At 67.3% G+C, this 20045-nt stretch overlaps 4 protein-coding genes across 6 annotated transcripts; all 4 read left to right on the top strand.

The window, feature by feature from the left end:
* Nucleotides 1–68: 68 nt before the first annotated feature.
* Nucleotides 69–5810, top strand: RASSF1 (Ras association domain family member 1). 2 transcript variants are annotated; one of them, XM_054837867.1, is made up of 6 exons: nt 69–509; nt 1359–1480; nt 4166–4270; nt 4354–4639; nt 5215–5330; nt 5437–5810. In XM_054837867.1, the coding sequence occupies exons 1-6, from the start codon at nt 248–250 to the stop codon at nt 5581–5583; spliced, it is 1038 nt and encodes a 345-aa protein (XP_054693842.1). In that variant the 5' UTR covers nt 69–247; the 3' UTR covers nt 5584–5810. The 2 variants fall into 2 exon arrangements, with proteins under 2 accessions (XP_054693842.1, XP_054693841.1); XM_054837866.1 differs by lacking the exons at nt 69–509; nt 1359–1480 and adding an exon at nt 1586–3059 and having other exon boundaries at nt 5437–5802.
* Nucleotides 5811–6058: 248 nt separating this feature from the next.
* TUSC2 (tumor suppressor 2, mitochondrial calcium regulator) lies at nt 6059–8305 on the top strand. The gene is made up of 3 exons (XM_054837874.1): nt 6059–6343; nt 6635–6755; nt 7970–8305. The coding sequence occupies exons 1-3, from the start codon at nt 6192–6194 to the stop codon at nt 8033–8035; spliced, it is 339 nt and encodes a 112-aa protein (XP_054693849.1). The 5' UTR covers nt 6059–6191; the 3' UTR covers nt 8036–8305.
* Nucleotides 8306–13775: 5470 nt separating this feature from the next.
* HYAL2 (hyaluronidase 2) lies at nt 13776–16948 on the top strand. 2 transcript variants are annotated; one of them, XM_054838843.1, is made up of 4 exons: nt 13776–13799; nt 14357–15299; nt 15953–16042; nt 16203–16948. In XM_054838843.1, the coding sequence occupies exons 2-4, from the start codon at nt 14373–14375 to the stop codon at nt 16614–16616; spliced, it is 1431 nt and encodes a 476-aa protein (XP_054694818.1). In that variant the 5' UTR covers nt 13776–13799; nt 14357–14372; the 3' UTR covers nt 16617–16948. The 2 variants fall into 2 exon arrangements, with proteins under 2 accessions (XP_054694818.1, XP_054694817.1); XM_054838842.1 differs by lacking the exon at nt 13776–13799 and adding an exon at nt 13878–14012.
* A 488-nt stretch (nt 16949–17436) lies between these two features.
* Nucleotides 17437–19984, top strand: HYAL1 (hyaluronidase 1). Its single transcript, XM_054838221.1, has 3 exons — nt 17437–19230; nt 19350–19439; nt 19574–19984. Exons 1-3 carry the CDS (start codon nt 18331–18333, stop codon nt 19889–19891), a joined length of 1308 nt encoding a protein of 435 aa, XP_054694196.1. The 5' UTR covers nt 17437–18330; the 3' UTR covers nt 19892–19984.
* The last annotated feature ends 61 nt before the right edge of the window (nt 19985–20045 follow it).

Below are 20045 nucleotides of genomic sequence, written 5' to 3'. Positions count from 1 at the left end.
CCCCCTTCCCCGGCAGCGGCTCTGGGAGCCTCATCCCCGCCTCCGGCCCGCCCCGCCGGGCTTGCCGGGACCGGGGACTACGGTCGGGACCCCGGGGCGCTGCGCGGCTCCCTCCCCCGCTCCTGCCTCAGTTTCCCCCGCGGTGCCCGGACGGGGCGGCCCCTCCCGGTCCCCGCCCCGGCCCCATCCCCGGTGCCGGCTCCCGCCCCGCCGCCGCCGCCGCGTAGCGCCCGCGCCCGCCCGGGCCATGGAGCTCATCGAGCTGCGGCAGCTGCAGCCGGAGCCGCGGACGGGCCGGGGCCGCCTGGAGCGGACCAACGCGTTGCGCATCAGCCCGGCCCGCCGGCCCGGCCCCGGCCTCGGCCCCGGAGCGCACCCCGACCCGCGGCTGACGGCGGCACCGGGCGCAGGGCATCGCTTCGAGCCGCGGCGCCGCGGGCTCCACACCTGGTGCGACCTCTGCGGGGACTTCGTCTGGGGCGGCGGCAGGAAGAGCCTCCAGTGCCGCCGTGAGTACCGCGCCGCGCCACGGGCCTCCCGTCTCCCCGCACCCCCACCGGGCATCCGGCCACCGGGAACCCCCACCACCGGGCATCCCCACGGGGCACCAGGCATCCTGCCACCGGGAACGCCCACCACCGCACACCCCCACCAGGCACAGGGCATCCCACCACTGGGAACCCCCACGAGGCATCCTGGTAGTGGGCACCCTCACTGGGCACCAGGTGTCCTAGCACTGGGGCACGGGCATCCCAGCACCAGGCACCCGCACTGGGCACAGGCATCTCGGTACCAATTACCCCCACTGAGTACCGGGCATCCTGGTACCAGGCACCCCCACCGAGTACTGGGCATCCCTATACTGGGCACCTGCACTGGGCTCCGGGCCTCTGGGCACGAGACGCTTGCACTGGGCAACGGACATGCCAGTACTGGGCACATGCACCAGGCACTGGGCAGCCCCATACCAAATACCAGGCACCGCACATCCCTGTACTGGGCACCTCCCCCCCCAGGCATCCCTGTAGCAAGTACCCCCAGCAGGCACTGGGCATCCTGGTACCAGGCATTGGGCATCCCAGTACTGGGCACTGGGCATCCGGGACCCGCACTGGCCAGCCCAGGCAGGGAGCACAGGCACTGTGGTACCGGCCAGCAGCGTGGCACAGTACTGTGTCCCACGTGGGTGCTGCCTCCTCTGTACCGGCAGAGCATGGGCAGGCAGCCAGCACCACACACCAGTACTGGCACCATGCACCAGCCCGTGCACCGCCGGGCACAAGGACCATCCCCAGCGCAGTCACTGACCCTGACACTCAGGGCCACGGTGGTGACACTGGTCCTGTCCCTGTCCCCAGACTGCAGCTTCACCTGCCACTACCGGTGCCGGGCCCTGGTGCGGCTGGACTGCAGTGGCCCCCCGGGCGCCAGTGATGAGGACGATGGCACCGAGCAGGCGCTGGAGAAGGACACCAATGTGGTAGGGCCTGGCCTGCGTCTGCAGGGGAGGGTGCGGGCGGGAGGTGGCCAACCTGGGGCCTGCCCGGGCTGGGGGTGGCTGTGCCAGTCTGTGCCATGCTGTACTGTGTGAGGCCATGTCATGCTATGCCAATCTGTGCTGTGCCACACTGTACCGTGCCGTGCCAGGCCATGCCATGCTGGGTTGTGCTGAGCTATGGTGTGTGCTTTGCTGTGCCGTGTCGGGCTGTGCCATGCTGGGCTGGGCTTCGTTGTGCCATGCTGGGCTGTGCCAAGCCTTGCAGGGCTGTGCTGTGCTGTGCTGTGTGAGGCTGTGCCATGCCAGACTGGGCCAAGCCATGCCATGCTGTGCTGTGCCATGCTAGGCTGTGTCAGGCCAGGCTGTGTTGAGCCATGCTGGGCTGGGCACTGTGCCACGTCAAGCTGTGCCAAGCCATGCTAGGCTTTGTTGTGTTTTACCGTGCCAGCCTGTGCTGAACCATGCTGGGCTGTACTATGCCATGCTACGCTGTGCTGAACCGAGCCGGGCTGGCCTGTGTTGTGCTGTGCTGTGTCTGGCTGTGCCAAGGCATGCTGGGCTGGCCTGGCCTGAGCTGTGCCATGCCATGCTGGGCTGGGCTGTGCCGTGCCACGCCAGGCTGTGCCAAACCGGGCTGTGCCGTGCCGGACCATGCCGTGCTGAGCCCGCGCTGTGCTGCCCCATGCCGTGCCCTGGCCGTGCCGTGCCATGCCCAGGCCGTGCCGTGCCGTGCTTGCCGGGCCGGGGCACAGGCGGCTCCGGGCGGGCGGGTCCGAGCGCGGGTGAAATCACCGCCGGAAGCGGGGCCGCGCCGCGCCGCCCCCGGCCCGCGTCAGCCCCATGGCCTGGGCGGGGCTGGGGCCGGGAGCGGGGCAGCGGCGGGACCGAGCTGAGCCGGGACCGGGATCGGGACGGGGTCCGCGATAGGCACCGGGCTGAGCCGAGCCGGGACAGGACCGCGATAGGGACAGGGCCGAGCCGAGCAGCGACAAGGACCGGGACTGTGCTGAGCCGAGCCGGGATAGGGACCGAGAGCGAGACCGGGCGGAGCCGCACTGGGACCAGGCTGAGCCGAGCCGGGACCGGGACTGTGCTGAGCCGAGCCGGGATAGGGACCGAGACGGGGCGGAGCCGGACCGGGACCGGGCTGAGCCGAGCCGGGACCGGGACCGGGCTGAGCCGAGCCGGGATAGGGACCGGGGCCGGGCAGAGCCGCACCGGGAGCGGGCTGAGCCGAGCCGGGAGCGGACTGAGCCGGGCCCCAGCCCGGGGGCCGGCCGGGCTGGCGCGGGGCCGGGTGTGCCCGTGTGCCCGCGGGGCCGCGGGTCGGGCTGGTCGGGCCGTGGCCGCCGCCGCGTCCGTGCCCGTGGCCGGGGCGGGTGGCGGCGGGGCCGGGGGCTGCGGGGCGGCGGCGGCGCTGGCGCTGCGGCGGGGCGGCGCGGGGGGCACGGGGGGCAGCACGGCCAGCAGCGGCTACTGCAGCCAGGAGGACTCCGACTCCGAGCCCGAACTCTTCTACACCGCCCGCACCTCCCTCGGCCGCCGCCCGCGCCGCCGCCAGGTCGGTTCCCGGGCCGCCGGCCGTGACATCATGGGGGAACCGGGTGACGTCAGCCGGGGGAGCGCACCCCCCCCGGGGCTGGGTGCTGGGGAGGGCAGGCGAGGGTGGGCTTGGTGCGGGGGGCAAGAGTGGGACTGAGCGTGGCCCTGCTGTGGGGTGAGTGTGGGGGCGAGCATGGCCCTGCCATTGGGGCGAGCGTGGCCGTGCCGTGGGGCAGGGTGGCCCTGTCCGGTTGGATGTGGTGCTGTGGGGCGAGCGAGGCACGGTGGGGTGAGCGGGGGTTTGCCCCCTGGCACAGCCACCCCATGGCCTCCCACGGCTGGAGCTGGTCCCAGAGGGGGAGAAGGACAATGCTTGGGGGGCCCTGGGGTTCACCCCCATGGCGCAGCCTCACAGCTGTCCCCTTCCCGTGGGGACCCTCGCAGGGTCTGGCAGCGCCTGCATGCCACGGTGTGGCTGTCGGGGCTAGGAGCCCCGGGTGCTCCCCAGCCCCGTAGTGCCGTGGGGACACATACAACACTGCACGGCAGCTCCCACGGCCCCATGTAAATACTAATTAGTGGGTGCCAGCAGTGGGGACGCGGAGCCAGAACGCCTGGGTCACCCCTGTGCAGGGCTGGCACTTTGAAGTGGGGTGCCGGCGGCATGGGCGGGCTGCACCCCCAGCCTGGCCCTGCCCTCCTGCCCTGAATCCCAGGGTGTCCCGGCAGGCACCCAGCCTGCCCTGCCACCCCGGTGCCGGGCTGCCGGCACTCTGCCTCAGGGACACCTCTCTGATCTGGGGTGCTTGGAGGGGACACCCGGCCCCAGGGTGTCTTCGCAGTGGGTTCACCTATCCCTGTGGCCCCGGGGATGGGGACGGGGGCTGGAGGAGGGGTGGCCGGTGGCGGCAGTATCCCCGGAGCAGGGCTGGGGCCATGGTGAGCTCAGCTGTGCTTCCCCGGCACGGCCCAGCTCAGCGTCAGCCGGGCTGATGCAACCCTGCGCAGCCACCCGCACGTGTGTCAGCCAGTGTTTCGGGGCGGGCTGGGGGGCGGCAGGACACCAGGGCAGGCGGAGGGGTCCTCCTGGCCGTAGTGCCGCTCAGCCCGGCCGCTGTCGCGCAGGATGAGCCCAGTGAGTGGGAGAAGGCAGAGCTGGACCAGGCGCAGGTGGAGCGGCGGATCAAGGAGTACAACAGCCAGATCAACAGCAACCTCTTCATGAGCCTGGTACGGGGCCGGCGCCGGGCCAGGGAGGGAGCTCACAGCACCCTGACCTGGCCCCACTCACCCCCCCCACTGGTGTCTTCCAGAACAAGGACGGCTCCTACACCGGCTTCATCAAGGTGCAGCTGAAGCTGGTGCGCCCCGTCTCGGTGCCAGCCACCAAGCGGGCCCCCTCCCTGCGGTCGGGGCTGCGCGGCCAGGGGGTGAAGCGCCGCACGTCCTTCTACCTGCCCAAGGGGACCGTCAAGCACTTGCACATCCTCTCACACACCCGCGCCAGCGAGGTCATCGACGCGCTCCTTCGCAAGTTCACCGTCATCGACAACCCCCGCAAGTTCGCGCTCTTCGAGAGGTCCGAGAAGGATGATCAAGGTAGCACCCTGGGGCGGCCCTGTCCCCGTAGCAGTGGCCGTGTCCCTGTGGTGGCAGCTTCCCCTGGGTAGGGGTAGCCCCGTGGTGGCAATGTCCCTGGGGGGGGTGGTGTCCTCCATGGTGGCAGCATCCCCATGGCAGTGGTGTCCCCCATGGCGGTAGTGTCCTCCCTGGCAGCAGTGTCCCCATAGTGGCAGCATCCCTGTTATGGCGGTATCCCCCTTGGCGGCAGCAGCCCTGGTGGCTGTTGGGGGGTGTCCCCCATGGCGGCAGTGTCCCCTGTAGCGGCAGTGTCCCCTGTGGCAGCGGTGTCCCCATAGTGGCAGCATCTCTGTAGCCGTGGTATCCTCCTTTGGTGGCATTTTCTGCTGTCACCATGGGCGCGTCCCCTGTGCCAGCAGTGTCCCCCATGGCAGTGGTGTCCCCCATAGTGGTGATGTCCCCATAGTGGCAGCATCCCTGTAGCAGTGGTATGCCCCCTGTGGCAGTGTCCCCTGTCCCCCTGGGAGCAGTGTCCCCATGGCGGTGATGTCCCTGTGGCGATGGCCCCCCATGACACATGGCTGCTGTTGCAGTGTACCTGCGGAAGCTGGCCGACGAGGAGCAGCCCTTGCGGCTGCGGCTGCTGGCCGGCCCCAGCGAGAAGGTGCTCAGCTTCGTCCTGAAGGAGAACGAGACCGGGGAGGTGAACGTGAGTGCGGGGACGGGGAGGGGACTGGCACCTGCAGCCCCCGGGGCACGCGGCCGTGGGAGAGGACGCCACGTCCCCGTTGCGATAGCAGCCCCTGTGCCCGCAGTGGGATGCCTTCACGCTGCCGGAGCTGCACAACTTCCTGCGCATCCTGCAGCGGGAGGAGGAGGAGCACGTGCGCCAGCTGCGGCACCGCTACGCCCGCTGCCGCCAGAAGATGCAGGAGGCACTGGCCACGCACACGCCGGGGTGACCGCACCGCCTGCACCCGCGGCCAGCCAGTGCGCCAGGACCCTTGCCTGCCGGCGGGCGGGGGCACCCAGGATGGGGAGGGGGGTGGAAGGGGGCACCCCGGGACCCGCCAGGCCGTCACAGCCCCCATGGGGCTGGCCTGGGGAGCGAGTGTCCCCGCGGGGGAGCGAGCGTCCCGGGGGGAGCGAGCGTCCCTGGGGTGAGCAGGGCGTTGGGCACCAATAAAGGCATCTTGGTGACGAGCCCTGGCCTGCGGCGTGTCCTTGGTGGGGAAGCCCGGGGGGGCTGGAGCGGGATGGGGAGGGGGGGAGGGAGGCGAGGACCCCCGGTGCCATCGTGCCGTGGCTGCCCGCACGTGGTGCGCGGCGGCGGGACTCGAACCCGCGGTACCGGGGTTCCCGGAGACGCCAGGCGGGGAGGAGGCCGCGCCACGCGCCGCTCTCACGTGACGCAGTTTCCCTCCTCCCGGATCACGTGCCGGAGGACTCGCGGGCGCCGGAAGTGTCGCAGCGCGGCGGCGGCGGCGCACGTAGGGAGGCGCTCGGTCGGTGTCGCCGGGCGGCTCCGGGCCGCTCCCCCCGCCCCGCTCCCGCCGCCCCCGCCGCCGCCATGGGCACCAGCGGCTCCAAGTCGCGGGGACTGTGGCCCTTCGCCTCCCCGGCGGCGGGCGGCGGCGGTGCCGAGGGCCCCGGCGGGCAGCAGGCCCTGGCCCGGGCGCGGGCCGCGCGCGCCGCTACCCCATTCGTCTTCACGCGCCGCGGGTGAGAGGCCAAGGGGGGGGGCGCGGGGGCGGGGGTTGCCATGGCAGCCGGGGGTGGCCCCGCTGCTGGGTCGGTTCGGGCCTGCCCGGGCACCGGCTTGGCCGGGGTCACAGGCCTTGGCCTTCCGCAGGGTGTCCGGGGAGGAGAGGGCAGCAGCCGGCAGGGGGTGGTCGCTGCAGCCCTCACGGGGCTGGTGGTGCCGGCTTGCCCCAGCTCCCTCCCCTGCTCGGGGTGCGGGAAGGCGGCAGCTGTCGGCAGGCTCTTACCTACCCGCCTCTCCTCTCCTCTCAGCTCCATGTATTACGATGAGGATGGGGATCTTGCCCACGAGTTCTACGAGGAGACAATCGTTACCAAGAACGGGAGGAAGCGCGCCAAGCTGAAGAGGATCCACAAGAACCTGATACCTCAGGTAGCATGTGGAGAAGGGCGGGGGAAAGTGAGTGCCAAAGTGCCACGGTGACAACTGGAGTCACGGCTTTGCAGGAGCTCCTGCGTGTGGGCCTTCTCCCTCGGGGCATCTCCTTTCCGGGAAGGGCGTGCGCACGTTCCACTTGGCCGCTTGGTAGTGACAGTGGTGTTGACAGCGATGTGTTTTGCACCTCAGTGGTGCTCAGGATTTAGTCTCCTCCTAAAATAAGCAACTGAGGTGAAGCCAGACAGGGGCTGGGGCACCGATTGATGATCTCGCTACAGGAGGAGGATAGCCTGCATGTAGGGAAGCTTCCAGGAGCATAAATGGAGAAAAGGCAGGATCAAACCAGGGCTGGAGAGATACCCTGTGGGAATCTTTCCTAAGTAACCAGAAAGGCATGGCTCTAGTGAGCACCTGGGGTGAGCCGTTGGTGTGCTCTGAGAGGTGAGCAGCCCACCGGCAGGATGGGACCCCTCTGAGTGCTGCACAGGCAGTTATGGGGGCAAGGATTCAGCGCTGCTTCCTGGGCTGGTGTTCTTGCGGAGGCAGGCTTGGGCTGTAGGACTGACTCCTCGTCAACGTGGGTTGAAATTCACCCAGTTGGAAAGCTCGGCTGAGCCAGAGAGAGCATGCCCCGAGCCCCTGCTCCCCCCTCCACCCCCAGCCCCCCACCTGCCAGCGGGTCCTCCCGGTGCTGTAACAGGAGAAGGCTTGGACGGAGCATGGGAAAGGCGCCTGTAGCTGGCGTGGAGGGAGCATGCATTCAGCAGCCTCCCCTCTGGATAGAAAGCTGCTTTTCTTGTGCGCCAGCTGCCCTGGCTGCTTTCTCTCAGAGAGCTCTTTTCATTCTTTTAAATCCCGTGAATGAAAGGTGCTGGATGAAAAGCCCTGACGGCCAATATCTGCCAGTCACGCACCAGCTGCTGCACGGGCAGTGCCTGGTAGAGCAGCTCCCTCCTTTCTCACCCTGCTGAGCTCCGGACCCACCATGTGTGGCAGCCGGCTGCAACTCCCTTGGCTCTCCAGGGACGAGTTCGAAGGGCAAAGTGTTTTCGCTTTGTGTGCTGTTGTTCAGGCGTACCTGGTGTCACGGCAGCTTTATGGACTCGTGTTCCTCGAGGGCATGGTGTCCTCTGTCAGACAGGGTGACTCACAGGGCTTGGGGCTGTTGTTTGGTCATCTCCTCTGCTCACCACTGACTCTTCTTTCAGGGCATAGTGAAACTAGAGCACCCTCGCATTCACGTGGATTTCCCGGTGATCATCTGCGAGGTGTGAGTGGCCAGACGTTGCTGCCCGTGGGCGGGAGGCCTTGCCTCACCGCCCCTGGCTTCACCAGGTGAGGCTGTGTCGTGTTCCTACCCGAGGAGGACTCTGGATGTGCAGTGGGGACGGCGGCTCTCCCCTCGCCCGGAGGTGAGGCGGGACGGAGCAGGCTGGGCTGGGCTTGGCTAGCGCTCCTCACAGGAGATGGGTGACCTTGTGCAACGACTGCTTCCAAACATCCTCGCTTGAGCCAGAAGACTAAAATACCTTTCGTAGCCTCTAGCCGACGTTTGATGGGTACCTGGAACTGCAAACGAGCTGCTGTGTTTGAGCTGTTAAAGGGAGAGTGAGCCAGCACTTCTCACCAGAGAAAAATCCCCTGCTTCTCAGGTATGCGGCCCAGGGAGAGCCAGGGCAAGGTAACGTGCTGCCCGGGGCACCGACATCCCTCAGGCCCGGTGGTTAGATGGCCGGCGTTGCAGCATGTCGCTTGACACGGGTGTTGTGTGATGCTCCCCTGAATGGGTCCGTTGATGGAGGATAAACGGGGCAAGCCGAGGGGGAACCCGTCCTGAAGCGCATCCAACTGGCTGCTGCGCTCCTCTTGGGAAGGGGACGGAGATCAGATGCCGCTATCTTGGACCTTGGTCTCTTCCCCCTGTGCGTTTCCCTGCTTATGCCAGCTCTGGGGAGGTTGGCTTCGCTGCTGCCTGCAGTCCCTCTGCCCACAGGAGAGCTCTGTGGTCCGTGGCCGCTGCTGGTGGCAGTGAGGTCCCCGGCTCTGCAGCAGACTTGCCTCCCCTGTCAGCAAGCTGGCTCCCGCTGAGCACCATCCCTCGCCCGCTGCAGGGCCGGCTGCTGGGCAAGGCGTCTCCTCATAACGTCCTCACCCCCCGCCGCGTCTTGAACATACCTCCCGGTGGAGTGGGCTTTGACAGAGCCAAGCAGGGAGGAAATCATCTCTTCCCTCCTTGTCCCCCAAAAACAACTGATCGGTGTGCCTGCCCTGGCTTGGAAATCTCCCTGGCGATGTGAACTACGGTTCCTCCCGCGTCCCAGCTGGCGGCAGGAGGAGAAACGCGATGCACTTTAAAGGGAGGCTTTCTGCTCCGTCTTGAAGGTCCTACTCTTTTCTCCTCTTTCCTCCTGCTTGAGAAGGTCGGGGTCGCCTTGGCAGCACCAAAAAACCTCTCACCCCTGTGTGTGGGCCCCAGGGTGCCGAGCCAGCCGCTGTAGGGCTGGGGGAAAGGCCTGACCCGTACCACCCCTTGCCAGCACCGGGAGCCACTGCCTCCCTGCTCAGCTGCCCCTGGACCGGGTGGGCGGAGGAGGACCGGCCGTGGGGCAGCAGGCACAGCTTTAAACTGGGTCAGAGCCTGCTCCCCGCAGCAGCCGGCTCGGCTTTCCTCCTCTTTCGTTCCAGAACTTATTTACTTTCTAAGCACTTCAGATGTTTGCTACCTCGATTTTTAATTTAAGCCGCTGGCACTTGGCTGCCAGCCCTGTCGGCATCTACGTTGGATGTATCCATTCCCGCGCCCACCGAGAGCCGCCCGGGCGCGGGGCCACATTCCCGGCTTCGGGGAGATAACAGCAGCGTGGCTGTTGCCGTCTTCCTGTCACCACCTCTTCCCTCCGCGTCCCCTCCCCTGCTGTTCCCATTGACAGGAGCGAGCATGGAGGGTGAAGCGTGGAGGGTGAAGCGAATGTGCTGGCTGCCGCCGGGCAGGGAAGCAGGCAGGGCTGGGCAGGGCTCCGGCAGGGAGCTCGTCTACACTGTGATGCTGGGCGCTTCTTTCGACATCTTTTGTTCTCCTGCTTGCTTGAAGAGTCTTGTCTTAAAACAATCCCCCACTGAAGTGTTTCTTATTTGCACCACCTGCTCTCGAGTTTCTCCCGGGCTGGATCTCCCTGGGTAGGACGTCCCTCGGGTTCCGCAGGAGAGCAGGAGCTGCTGTCCCTAGGAAGAGGAGAGAAAGCCGTGGCTGGGCCGCCTGTGCCGCCTTGCCCCACTGCTGTCCGAGGGTGTGGGAAGCTCTACCGAACCCGCCTCGGGTACAGGGGGAAGGCGGAGGAGGAGAGGGGAGGGGGCTGGTGCCGTTTGCCTGCCCCAACCGGGAGCCCCTCGCCTGGCTGCTGGCCAAAAATCTGCTGACAAGGCAGGGCCCGAACCCCGGGGGGGGCACAGACCCAGACTGGCTTAGTGAGGATGCTTTTGTCCTCCCTGACAGGCTGCCCACCCTTCCCCCAGGGTGTTGAGCATGTTTTCCCTCAAAAAACACGCCTCCTCCCACCACCACAACCCCCCCCTCCCGTGTCACCAGAGCGGCAGCGAACCTCTGCAGGCTGCCAACAAGCTGCGTCCTGCCCCGCTTCTTCCCAGGCTGGTCCCCCGAGCGACCAGCCCCCCCCAGGCCCCCTCCCTTCCGCCCGCCTCCAGCCCTTCTGTGGCAGCAGGGCCTTGGGAGCACCTGGAGGGATCTTAAAAATGTGAAGGTGGCTGTAAATAGTATCTGTGTCCACTGTGGTGTTGGAGCAAGCAAAAAAAAGGAAAGTTCTCCTTTCAATTATTTTTTTTTTTTTTAATGATTTCTGTGCGATGTTGTGCTTTCCCGTGTGGATGTGTAGCCGAATCGTACTCACCGACACTAGGCTCCTTGCTCCTCTAGCGTCTGGGTAGGACCCGTGGGCTTGGGAAATGTACACTATTTATGGTCCTTCCTCCCAGTGCATCTGTCCACTTTTGTTAAATTTCAATAAAATTATTTGTAGAGCCCGCAAGTCCAAGAGCTGTTTTGCTGGGGAGGGAAGGTGGGCAAGCCTCCATGCCCATGGGCAGAGGAAGATGATGGAGAGCCAAGAGGAGGTGGCTTTGCCGTGCTGGTCTGTTTGTCGCTGGTGCTCCGGACCCCCTGTTTTTTTGAGGGGGGGGTGTTTGTGCACACATGGTGGTGAAGGAGCCGTGAGTCACAGCTGTTTCCAGGTGCTTGAATTTGGCACACGGCGCTGGCCAGAGCTGATCGCTTTGTTGGACTGTGACTCCACTCGTAGCTGCGGTGACATCCTTTAAATAGGTAAATAAAATGTATTTATATAAATATATGTAAATATAAGTTCCTTGTTCAGCTCAATAATGTTGGAGCCTGGGCCCCTTTCCCCTCTCACGTGGGCAGGGAGATCTGGAGGGGCCGGGGAGGCAGCGAGGCACCCGGGTGGGAGGATCCGCCTGTCCACTCCTTCATCACTTCTCCTGCCAAATCAGTGCCTTGTTAATCACCAGGGCCTGACGACTTTCTGAAACCCAGCGTGACCCTGCGCCGGGATGCTGCCTGTTCCCTGAGCGGTGCCGGGCTGTCCGTGGGGCGAGCGTGATCTCACTTTGTGCCCCACGTCCTGCTCCCGGCCGCCCTGCAAATGTTTTCCTGCAACCGCCGCCACCTCTCATCATTTCCTCCACGCAAGCCGGCTCGGAAACGAGCCACTGACGAAAGCTGTAATGAGAGTGAGTGGTGTGGTGTGTCCTGCCAGCGCTTCGCCTTGCAGGGGATGAGGCTCTGGGATGTTTGCCTGTTGATCCATAGGGGCCCCAGCCCTGGGGGGACAGACTGTGGTGGCCTCGAGGGGGACTGGGTGGCTGCATGGGGTGTTAGAGTCGGTGAGATTAAACAAGGTGGAGGCTGTGGCCACCGGGGCCATCCCTGTCCCCCACCTGCCATGCCCGCAGCCCCCGGGCTGGGCGAGAGGCAGGTGCCGACCTCCCCTCCTGGCCCCGCAGCCGCTCCGTCCCCAAGCCGAGCTCCTCTCGCACCTTGCTGGGACCCGCCTGGCGTGGGTGGATGCGACCAACGCCCCGTTATCCGGTGTCCCGGAGGGATTCACAGCCGCTTGGCCGCCCGCATGGGGCAGCTCAGCTCACCCTGGCCGCTGCCCCGTGTCCCTCTGCTCTCATGCACCAGCTGAGAACGGCTTACTGTCATCTCGTGCTCAGTGGGGCGAGACAGGAGAGAGGAGGCTGGATGTATCTGGCTGCCCCCTCCCAAAATCCAGGGTCTTTCCAGTGGGAAGGGAGGAGGGAAACTGAGGCCCTCCCAGGGGGACAGTGGTGAGAGGTGTTGAGGACTTCCAGCCTTCCTGGCAGCGGAGAGCTGTGACCCCTCTGGCCAGCCCGCTGCCGGTGGGACGGGTTACCTTTGGTGCACGAGGCTGCGGAGGATGGAAAATTTTAGGCATTTCTGCTGCCAGCCAAGGGAGCCTGTTTACTGCTCGGAGGGGAAGGGCAGTGCCCGCCAGCGCTGGGATTTCTTGGCTCCCCGCGATCTTCCCCGAGGGTTTCGGCAGCCAACGCCCAGCCAGCGGCTGACCTTCCCGGCCCCTCTCCCCCCCCCCCCCCGTGCCTGGTGTCGGCTGCAGGCCAGGCCGAGCCATGGGGATATCAAGTGGCCATCCCGGATGTTGTGCCTGTCCCCGGTGGTACTGTCACCTTCTCAGCGGGAGCTTCACCACGAAAGCTGTCACCCCAGCGGGTCCTGCTAACTGGAGCCGTCTGTGGGTGCTCGTGGCCCTGGGCTCGGCACCGCTGGCACCGGGGGCCGGCACCGAACAATGCTGGGCTCGGCATTCCCACTCGCTCCCTGGGGAGCAGGCGGGTGGCTGGGGAACACTTCCGCAGATTCAGGCCCGTTTCCTTCCCCCGCCGGCCCGGCACACCCTCGCGCTCCAGCCCTGGTGCTTCCTCTGCAGGGGCACCCTCACAGCCCCCAGCCCGCGGGGCCAGCCCTGGCCAGCGCAGGCAGGGGACGAGCATGACATGGGGACGGCCACGCTGCCAGCGCCCGAGCCCTGCCTGTCCCGCCGCCCGCCTGGGGGACCCACCGGAGCCTCTGCGGTGCCCCGGGAAGGAAGCCCCCTCGGCCCTGCTGTGCCTGCGGCCCCTCTTGTCCCCCCCCCGGGCAGGAAACCCGTGGGGCCGTGGCTGAGTCAGCAGCATCGACTGCCCCGGCCTCACGCAGGATGTCCTGCCTGGCGCAGCACCGCCCCGGGGACAGCACCGTCCTGGGGTCACCGCTGTCCTGGGGTCACTGCTGTCCTGGGGTCACCGCCGTCCTGGGGATACCACCGCACTGGGGTCACCGCCGTCCTGGGGTCACCGCCGTCCTGGGGATACCACCGCACTGGGGTCACCGCCGTCCTGGGGTCACCGCCGTCCTGGGGATACCACCGCACTGGGGATACCACCGCACTGGGGTCACCGCCGTCCTGGGGTCACCGCCGTCCTGGGGATACCACCGCACTGGGGTCACCGCCGTCCTGGGGTCACCGCCGTCCTGGGGATACCACCGCACTGGGGTCACCGCCGTCCTGGGGTCACCGCCATCCTGGGGATACCACCTACCAGGGACACCGCCATCCCGGGGGGGACGCTGCCACTCTGGGGACACCACTGCCCTGGGGACATCACCATTCCGGGGTCACCACCATCCTGGGGACACCGTTTTTCTGGGGTCACCGCTGTTCTTGGTTTATCGCCGTTTTGGGGTGACGGTGATCCTGGGGACACCGTGACCCTGGGGTCACCAGCACCGTTTCGGGGACCCCCTCCCGCCCCGCCGCGCGCCGCAGCCCCTGGCGCCCCTTGCGCCCCCTGCCGGCGCCCCCCGCGACCCCGCCCCGCCCCCTTCCGCCGCGAGGAGGGGGGCGTGGCCCTCCCAGGCCGTACCAAGCGCGGCGGGACGGGAGGGGGGTGACGCGCCTTCCCCGGTGCCGCGGCCCCGCGAAGGTGCGTGCGCGTGTGGGGGTCCGCCGACGGCCGGCGCCCCCGAGGCTCCGCGATGGTCCGCGCCGCCACCCCGGCGGGCCGCGGTCGGGGCGAGGCCGGTCGGGGCGGGGAGGCGGCGCCCCCGCGGGTGGTGCGGGCCGGGGAGGTTTAAAGCGGGCGGCGGGGGGAAGCGGTGCCGGTGGGAGCCCGCGGCGGGGGACGGCGGGAGCCGCGGTGAGAGCCGGGCGGCGGAGCGGAGAAGCGGGACGGGCGGCGGAGCGGGGCCGCGCCGCGCCCCCGGCGCTTTGTGTGCCGGTCTCGGACAAAGGCGGCGCCGCGCCGGCACCCGCGGGAGCGGCGGGGACCGGGAGGCGAGCGGGATCGGGAGCGGGCGGAGCTGCTTGGGACCGGGATTCCCGGTGGGGGGGCGGGCAGGCAGAGCCGCCTCAGCACCCCTCTGCCCCGGGCCGGGTTGTGGCGGGGCGGCTCGGGGCTCGGCCCTCCTTGGAGGGGCTGGGGGGTGTGGGCAGAGCCGTCCCCCCCCCGCTCCTGACCCCCGCTCTCCCCGCTGCCCCCAGGTCCCCCTTGGGCAGGATGCGCGGGGGCTGCGCGGCGGCGGTGGCCGTGCCCTGGCTGGCCCTGCTGGCCCTGGCCCGGCAGCCCCCCGAGAAGCCGGCGGCCGCCCCCCTGCTCACCCGCCGACCCTTCCTGGTGGCCTGGAACGTGCCCACCCAGGACTGCAAGCCACGCTTCCAGGTGTCCCTCGACTTCAGCCTCTTCGACCTGCAGGCCTCCCCCAACGAGGGCTTTGTGGGGCAGAACCTCACCATCTTCTACAAGGAGCGCCTGGGGCTCTACCCCTACTACAACAGCCAAGGTGTGGCCATCAACGGCGGGGTCCCCCAAAACAGCAGCCTGTCCGAGCACCTCGCCCGCCTCCACGAGGGCATCAGCAAGTACATCCGCTCGCCCGCCAAGGAGGGGCTGGCCGTCATCGACTGGGAGGAGTGGCGGCCCATCTGGGCTCGCAACTGGAAGCCCAAGGACATCTACCGGGAGGTGTCGCAGCAGCTGGTGTACCAGCAGCAGCCCACCTGGTCCCGCGAGAAGGTGAACAAGCAGGCGGTGTTCGAGTTTGAGTCGGCCGCCCGGCAGTTCATGGTGAGCACCCTGCGCGTGGCCAAGAGCTTCCGACCCAAGCAACTCTGGGGGTTCTACCTCTTCCCCGACTGCTACAACCACGACTACAGCAAGAACAAGGAGAGCTACACCGGCCAGTGCCCGGATGTGGAGAAGACGCGCAATGACCAGCTGGCGTGGCTCTGGAGGGAGAGCATGGCCCTCTACCCCTCCATCTACCTTGACCTGCTCCTGGCCTCCACCCCCAACAGCCGCAAGTTTGTGCGGGCACGAGTGATGGAGGCCATGCGTATCTCGCAACAGCACCACGATGGCTATTCCCTGCCCGTTTTCGTCTACACCCGGCCCACCTACATCCGCAAGCTGGACGTGCTCAGCCAGGTAGGGCTGTTCCACCAGGAGGTCCTTGTCCCAAGCCCTGAGCATCTGGGCTCTGGAGTCAGCCGAGGTGGTCCCCCTGCCTGTGTCCCATCCACGTCCAGAGTGGGATGGCTCTGGAGGCCGATGGGTGCTCTCATGGTGTCACTGTCGTGTGGTTTGGCTGTCCCCACGTGGAGTGGGCAGCAGCATCCTTTGGCATGGGGCTGGCCCTGGGGACCAGGAGCAGTGTCTAACCCTGCCTCCCTCCAAGGGAACGGGGGGGGGGGGTCACGGTGTAGGGATCCCCAGTTCAGACCCTCTGTGGGTGGATGATGGGGTGCCACAACCTGCCCTCCTTACGGGCAAGGTGTGCAGCAGCAGGACTGGTACCAATGGTCACCATCGCCAGGGAAGTGCCTGGGACGTGCTGCAGCCGGGATGCTGGGGTACGTGAGCCCGCAGCCCCTGTGCTGTGCTGGCTTAGCCCCTGAGGAGGAGGCTGGTCATGAGCCTTGTCCCCCAAGGAGCTGGGACAGTCCCCTCTCCCCGTGACCTGGAGCAGGGATGAGTCTTACCTCCCTGATGCCACAGCAGGCTCTTTGGGGCGCACTGCGCTGGGGGTGTGTGGGTGCTACGTGGAGTCTCTGGGCGCTAACCAGGCTCTGCCCCTGCAGTCGGACCTGATCTCCACCATTGGAGAGAGTGCAGCGCTGGGAGCAGCTGGAGCCATTTTCTGGGGTGATGCTGACTACACTAAAAACCGGGTAGGTTTGGGGTCAGTGTGTCTCTGGGGAGGTAGATGATGGGTGGGGGGGTTACCTGCCCCCAGAGGGAGACCAATGGTTTGAGGCTGGGGTGTCCCCTCCATCTGGGGTGCTTCTCTCTGGGGTACCCCAACATGCCCTGATGCCCCCCTTCCCCCAGGACTCGTGCCAGATCATCAAGAACTACCTGGAGGGGGACCTGGGCCGCTACATCGTGAATGTCACGACGGCAGCGCAGGTCTGCAGCACAGTGCTGTGCCAGGGCCGGGGCCGCTGCCTGCGCCAGGACAGCACTGCTGACGTCTTCCTCCACCTCAACTCCACCAGCTTCCAGCTGCGGCACCGGGACGGGGACCACCCCCAGCACCCCCTCTTCTGGGCTGAGGGCCAGTTGTCTTCAGCTGACACCCTCTTCCTACGGACCCACTTCCGCTGCCACTGCTACCAGGGCTGGCAGGGCAGCGGCTGCCAGGTGCCTGCTGGCCCCCGCAGTGATGCCCCTGACCTCCTGGCACCCATGGGACTTGGGGTGCTGTTGCTGCTTGCAAGCTGGTGCTACCTCCCCCTGGACTGAACTGCCCCCCTAGCACCCCTTTTCTGTGGTGGTGTAGGGGACCTATTTAAGATATCCCTGCTTGGCCTGGGAGGCATCTTGTTACGGGGGGGCTGCCCCTTGCTTGGGGGGGGGGAGTGGAGCTGTGTGGGTGCCCTACCTCTGCCCTCCCTGCTGCAGGGCGGGTGCCCCTCATGGGGATGGAGGGAGGGGTGGCAGCCTCTCCTGTTGTAAGGAGAGGGATGGGGGCAAGGGGGTCATGGGGGCAGGGAGTGGGTGCTGTGTGGTGCTGAGCCCCTGTGCGCTGCCCCACACCAAAGTGCTTTACCTCGAATAAAGCTGGGTGGAGTGTGAGTGGGGTGTTTTTTGGGGGGGGGTGGGGCGGGAGCACAGGTCACTCTACTGTTGCTTAGCCCCGCTCCCTGGCACGGCCTGCTGGAGTGGGGGCACCGGGGGTGGGTGCGCAGCTGGGGGACGGCGCTGCAGCGGTTAGAGCTTCCCCCGGGGTGCCGCCGCGCCGGGTGGGAGCCGCGGGCTGCAGCCACTGCCGGGCCACCCACGTGGAGGCTGCAGCGGGACCGCCCCCGGGCTGCCCTGGCCACGCCTCCTGCTGCAAGCCCCGCCCCCGGGCTGCCATGGCCACGCCTCCTGCTGCAAGCCCCGCCCCCGGGCTGCCATGGCCACGTCTCCTGCTGCAAGCCCCGCCCCCGGGCGAGCCCCGCCCCGGGCTGCCAGCAGGCTTTTCCCCGCCGTGGCCACAGCCCCGGGGCGCCTTGGCCCCGCCTCCCGCCCCGCCGAGCGTGGTCCGTGGGCACGGCGGGCTCCGGGCTGCGGGGGTGGGCGCGCACGCACACACACACACACCCGCCCCCCGGGACCGGGACAGCCGCGTGGGGACACCGTCCTGTGCGCCACGGCCGGGGGTGGGTACAGCCCTGCGGGGCCCGGGGACGCCCCTGTGCCCTGAGTGTCCCTGAACACGGCCGCCGTGTGCCACGAGCGTCCCCGCGCGGCGCCCTCGCGTGGCTCCTGTCCCCGTGCCACAGTGTCCCCGGCCCTGCCCCGTCCTTGGGGTGCCCGTGGGCACGGCACGGCACGGCCCTGCGTGGGCACAGCCTGCACCCTTCGGCTGCCGTGTGTGGCCCCAGACCGTGCCCTCCTGCGTCTGCCATCCCCACGCGTGAGTGTCCCCAGGCGGTGCCCTGCTGTGCCACCGCTGTTCCCTGGGGCTGTGTCCCGCCAGGTCCTGCCTGATGCTGCGAGTTTCCTCCCGGCAGTGCCCTCCTCCTGCCATTTAATGGCCGGTGCTTTGCCCTTCCCCGGCGGTGCCTGCCCTGCGCAGCCCACGGCCGTCATCGTGACCTTGCCTCCCCCCACCCTGTCCGTGTCTGTTTGTCTTTCCAGGCCAGCTCATTGCCGCCCGTCACCGGGTGTTGACTCTGTGCATTCCTCCCTGGCCGGGCCTGCCACCACCAGTCATTAACCAGGGCTGGCGCGCTGCCGTCCCCGCTTCGGGGCTACCGTGCTGGGCTCCGGCCGCTGATAACTTTGGAGACTTCATGTGAGGAGGTGGGAGAGGTGACCCTGGGTGACTGGCACCGCTTGGGGACGGGGGTGTGGATTAACGCCAGCCCCGGCTTGGGCTGGGGATAAAAGCATTGAGGTCTGCCCAGGTCTCAGCCCATCTTGGCTCTCCCGAAGCAGCTCCGGGACCCATCCTGCGTCTGCCGGCACCATGGCGTCGGGGTGGTCTTGTTGGGTCCTCCTGCTGCTCCTGCCCACCCTAGCCTGCACCAGGGGGCCTGGCCCTGTCCTCGTCAACCGCCCCTTCGTCACCATCTGGAACATCCCCACCGAGCGCTGTGCCAAGAAGTACAATGTCAACCTCAACCTGGAGGTCTTTGACGTGTTGGCCAACGATCAGCAGTCCTTCATCGGGCAGGACATCACCCTCTTCTACAGTGAGAACCTGGGGCTCTTCCCCTACTACACATCCACAGGGGTGCCAGTGAACGGGGGGCTCCCCCAAAATGCCAGCCTGAAGGCCCACCTCCACGAGGCCACTCAGGACATCAAGGTCACCCTGCCCAGCCCTGCCTATGGCGGGCTGGCTGTCATCGACTGGGAGAAGTGGCGTCCACTGTGGATCCGCAACTGGGCCTCCATGGACATCTACCGGCAGAAGTCAGAGGAGCTGGTGCAGCAGCAGCACCCGCAGTGGCCCCCCAAGCTGGTGGAGGAGACGGCCAAGAAGGAGTTTGAGCGGAGTGCCCACGCCTTCATGGGGCAGACCCTGCAGCTGGGCGAGACCCTCCGTCCCGACGGCTACTGGGGTTTCTACGGCTTCCCCAACTGCTACAACAACAACTTCAACAGCGTGCCCTACACCGGGATGTGCCCGGCGGTGGAGCAGCAGAGGAACAAGGAGCTGCGGTGGCTCTGGGAGAGCAGCCAGGCGCTCTACCCCAGCATCTACCTACCCACCTGCCTCAACGGCACCAACAAGGTGCTTGCCTACGTCCGGCACCGCGTTGCCGAGGCCTTTGCCATCCAGCATAACATCAACAGCAGTGGCATCCCTGTCCTGCCCTACTCCCAGATTGCCTTCGACCGCACCGTTGACTTCCTCTCCCAGGTGATGGGGACAGTGGGCACCTCTCGGGCCGATGGGTGGGCACTGGGGAGTCTTCAGCTCTGCCGGGGCGGCGCGGGGGCTTTGGGCACGATTGAGTTCTCCTCTCCCCTTGGGTGCAGGAGGACCTGATGAACACCATCGGGGAGAGCGCAGCTCAGGGCGCTGCCGGCATCGTCCTCTGGGGCAGCCTCAACTACAGCACCTCCAAGGTGAGTGCGGCGGGTGGCACCGCGCCACCGCTCACAGAGACACCACCCCCACCACCCCACCAACACCCCCCCCCCCCCCCCCCCGCCCATTCCCTGGCCGCACGGGGCTGTCACACCGCCATGTGCCATTGCAGGAGATGTGCTTGAAGTTGAAGGACTACGTGGAGGGGCCTCTGGGTCACTACATCGTCAACGTGACGGCCAGTGCCGATCTGTGCAGCCAGAGCCTGTGCTCCAGCCAGGGCCGCTGCGTGCGCCGGGAGAACAAGCACAGCTTCCTCCACCTCGACCCCTTCCGCTTTGCCATTGACCTGCAAGCTGGCAAGCCCTGGCTGGTGGCCCAGAGCCTGGAGTCTGGTGACGATGTTGTCCGTCTGGCTGAGGAGTTCAGCTGCCAGTGCTATGACAAGTGGCAGGGACCCCGCTGTGACACCCAGAGCTTCGCCGGGTGAGCTCCCCCACCGTGCCGGGGACATCGAGGCAGCCAGGGTGACACCACCCATGCCTTGGGGTTGGGAACCCAACTGCGGGGCTGCTAATAAAACCAGTAGGTACCCGTGTGCGTCTCCTTGTCTTCCACCGTGGCACATTTCGGAGCGGGAGGGT

This window comes from Grus americana, chromosome 11, assembly GCF_028858705.1.
Source record: "Grus americana isolate bGruAme1 chromosome 11, bGruAme1.mat, whole genome shotgun sequence".
Lineage (NCBI taxonomy): Eukaryota > Metazoa > Chordata > Aves > Gruiformes > Gruidae > Grus > Grus americana.
This window is presented reverse-complemented; position numbering and strand designations above follow the sequence as displayed.

What these genes read in the sequence shown, in the direction of transcription:
- HYAL1 (XM_054838221.1), top strand. Translation starts at nt 18,331, where the DNA reads ATGGCGTCGGGGTGGTCTTGTTGGGTCCTCCTGCTGCTCCTGCCCACC. An exon ending in CCGTTGACTTCCTCTCCCAG is followed by an intron (nt 19,231 to 19,349) that starts GTGATGGGGACA and finishes CCTTGGGTGCAG; the next exon opens with GAGGACCTGATGAACACCAT. An exon ending in TCAACTACAGCACCTCCAAG is followed by an intron (nt 19,440 to 19,573) that starts GTGAGTGCGGCG and finishes GTGCCATTGCAG; the next exon opens with GAGATGTGCTTGAAGTTGAA.
- HYAL2 (XM_054838843.1), top strand. Translation starts at nt 14,373, where the DNA reads ATGCGCGGGGGCTGCGCGGCGGCGGTGGCCGTGCCCTGGCTGGCCCTG. An exon ending in AGCTGGACGTGCTCAGCCAG is followed by an intron (nt 15,300 to 15,952) that starts GTAGGGCTGTTC and finishes CTGCCCCTGCAG; the next exon opens with TCGGACCTGATCTCCACCAT. An exon ending in CTGACTACACTAAAAACCGG is followed by an intron (nt 16,043 to 16,202) that starts GTAGGTTTGGGG and finishes CCCTTCCCCCAG; the next exon opens with GACTCGTGCCAGATCATCAA.
- TUSC2 (XM_054837874.1), top strand. Translation starts at nt 6,192, where the DNA reads ATGGGCACCAGCGGCTCCAAGTCGCGGGGACTGTGGCCCTTCGCCTCC. An exon ending in TTCGTCTTCACGCGCCGCGG is followed by an intron (nt 6,344 to 6,634) that starts GTGAGAGGCCAA and finishes CTCTCCTCTCAG; the next exon opens with CTCCATGTATTACGATGAGG. An exon ending in ACAAGAACCTGATACCTCAG is followed by an intron (nt 6,756 to 7,969) that starts GTAGCATGTGGA and finishes CTCTTCTTTCAG; the next exon opens with GGCATAGTGAAACTAGAGCA.
- RASSF1 (XM_054837866.1), top strand. Translation starts at nt 1,980, where the DNA reads ATGCTACGCTGTGCTGAACCGAGCCGGGCTGGCCTGTGTTGTGCTGTG. An exon ending in GTCCGAGAAGGATGATCAAG is followed by an intron (nt 4,640 to 5,214) that starts GTAGCACCCTGG and finishes CTGCTGTTGCAG; the next exon opens with TGTACCTGCGGAAGCTGGCC. An exon ending in ACGAGACCGGGGAGGTGAAC is followed by an intron (nt 5,331 to 5,436) that starts GTGAGTGCGGGG and finishes CTGTGCCCGCAG; the next exon opens with TGGGATGCCTTCACGCTGCC.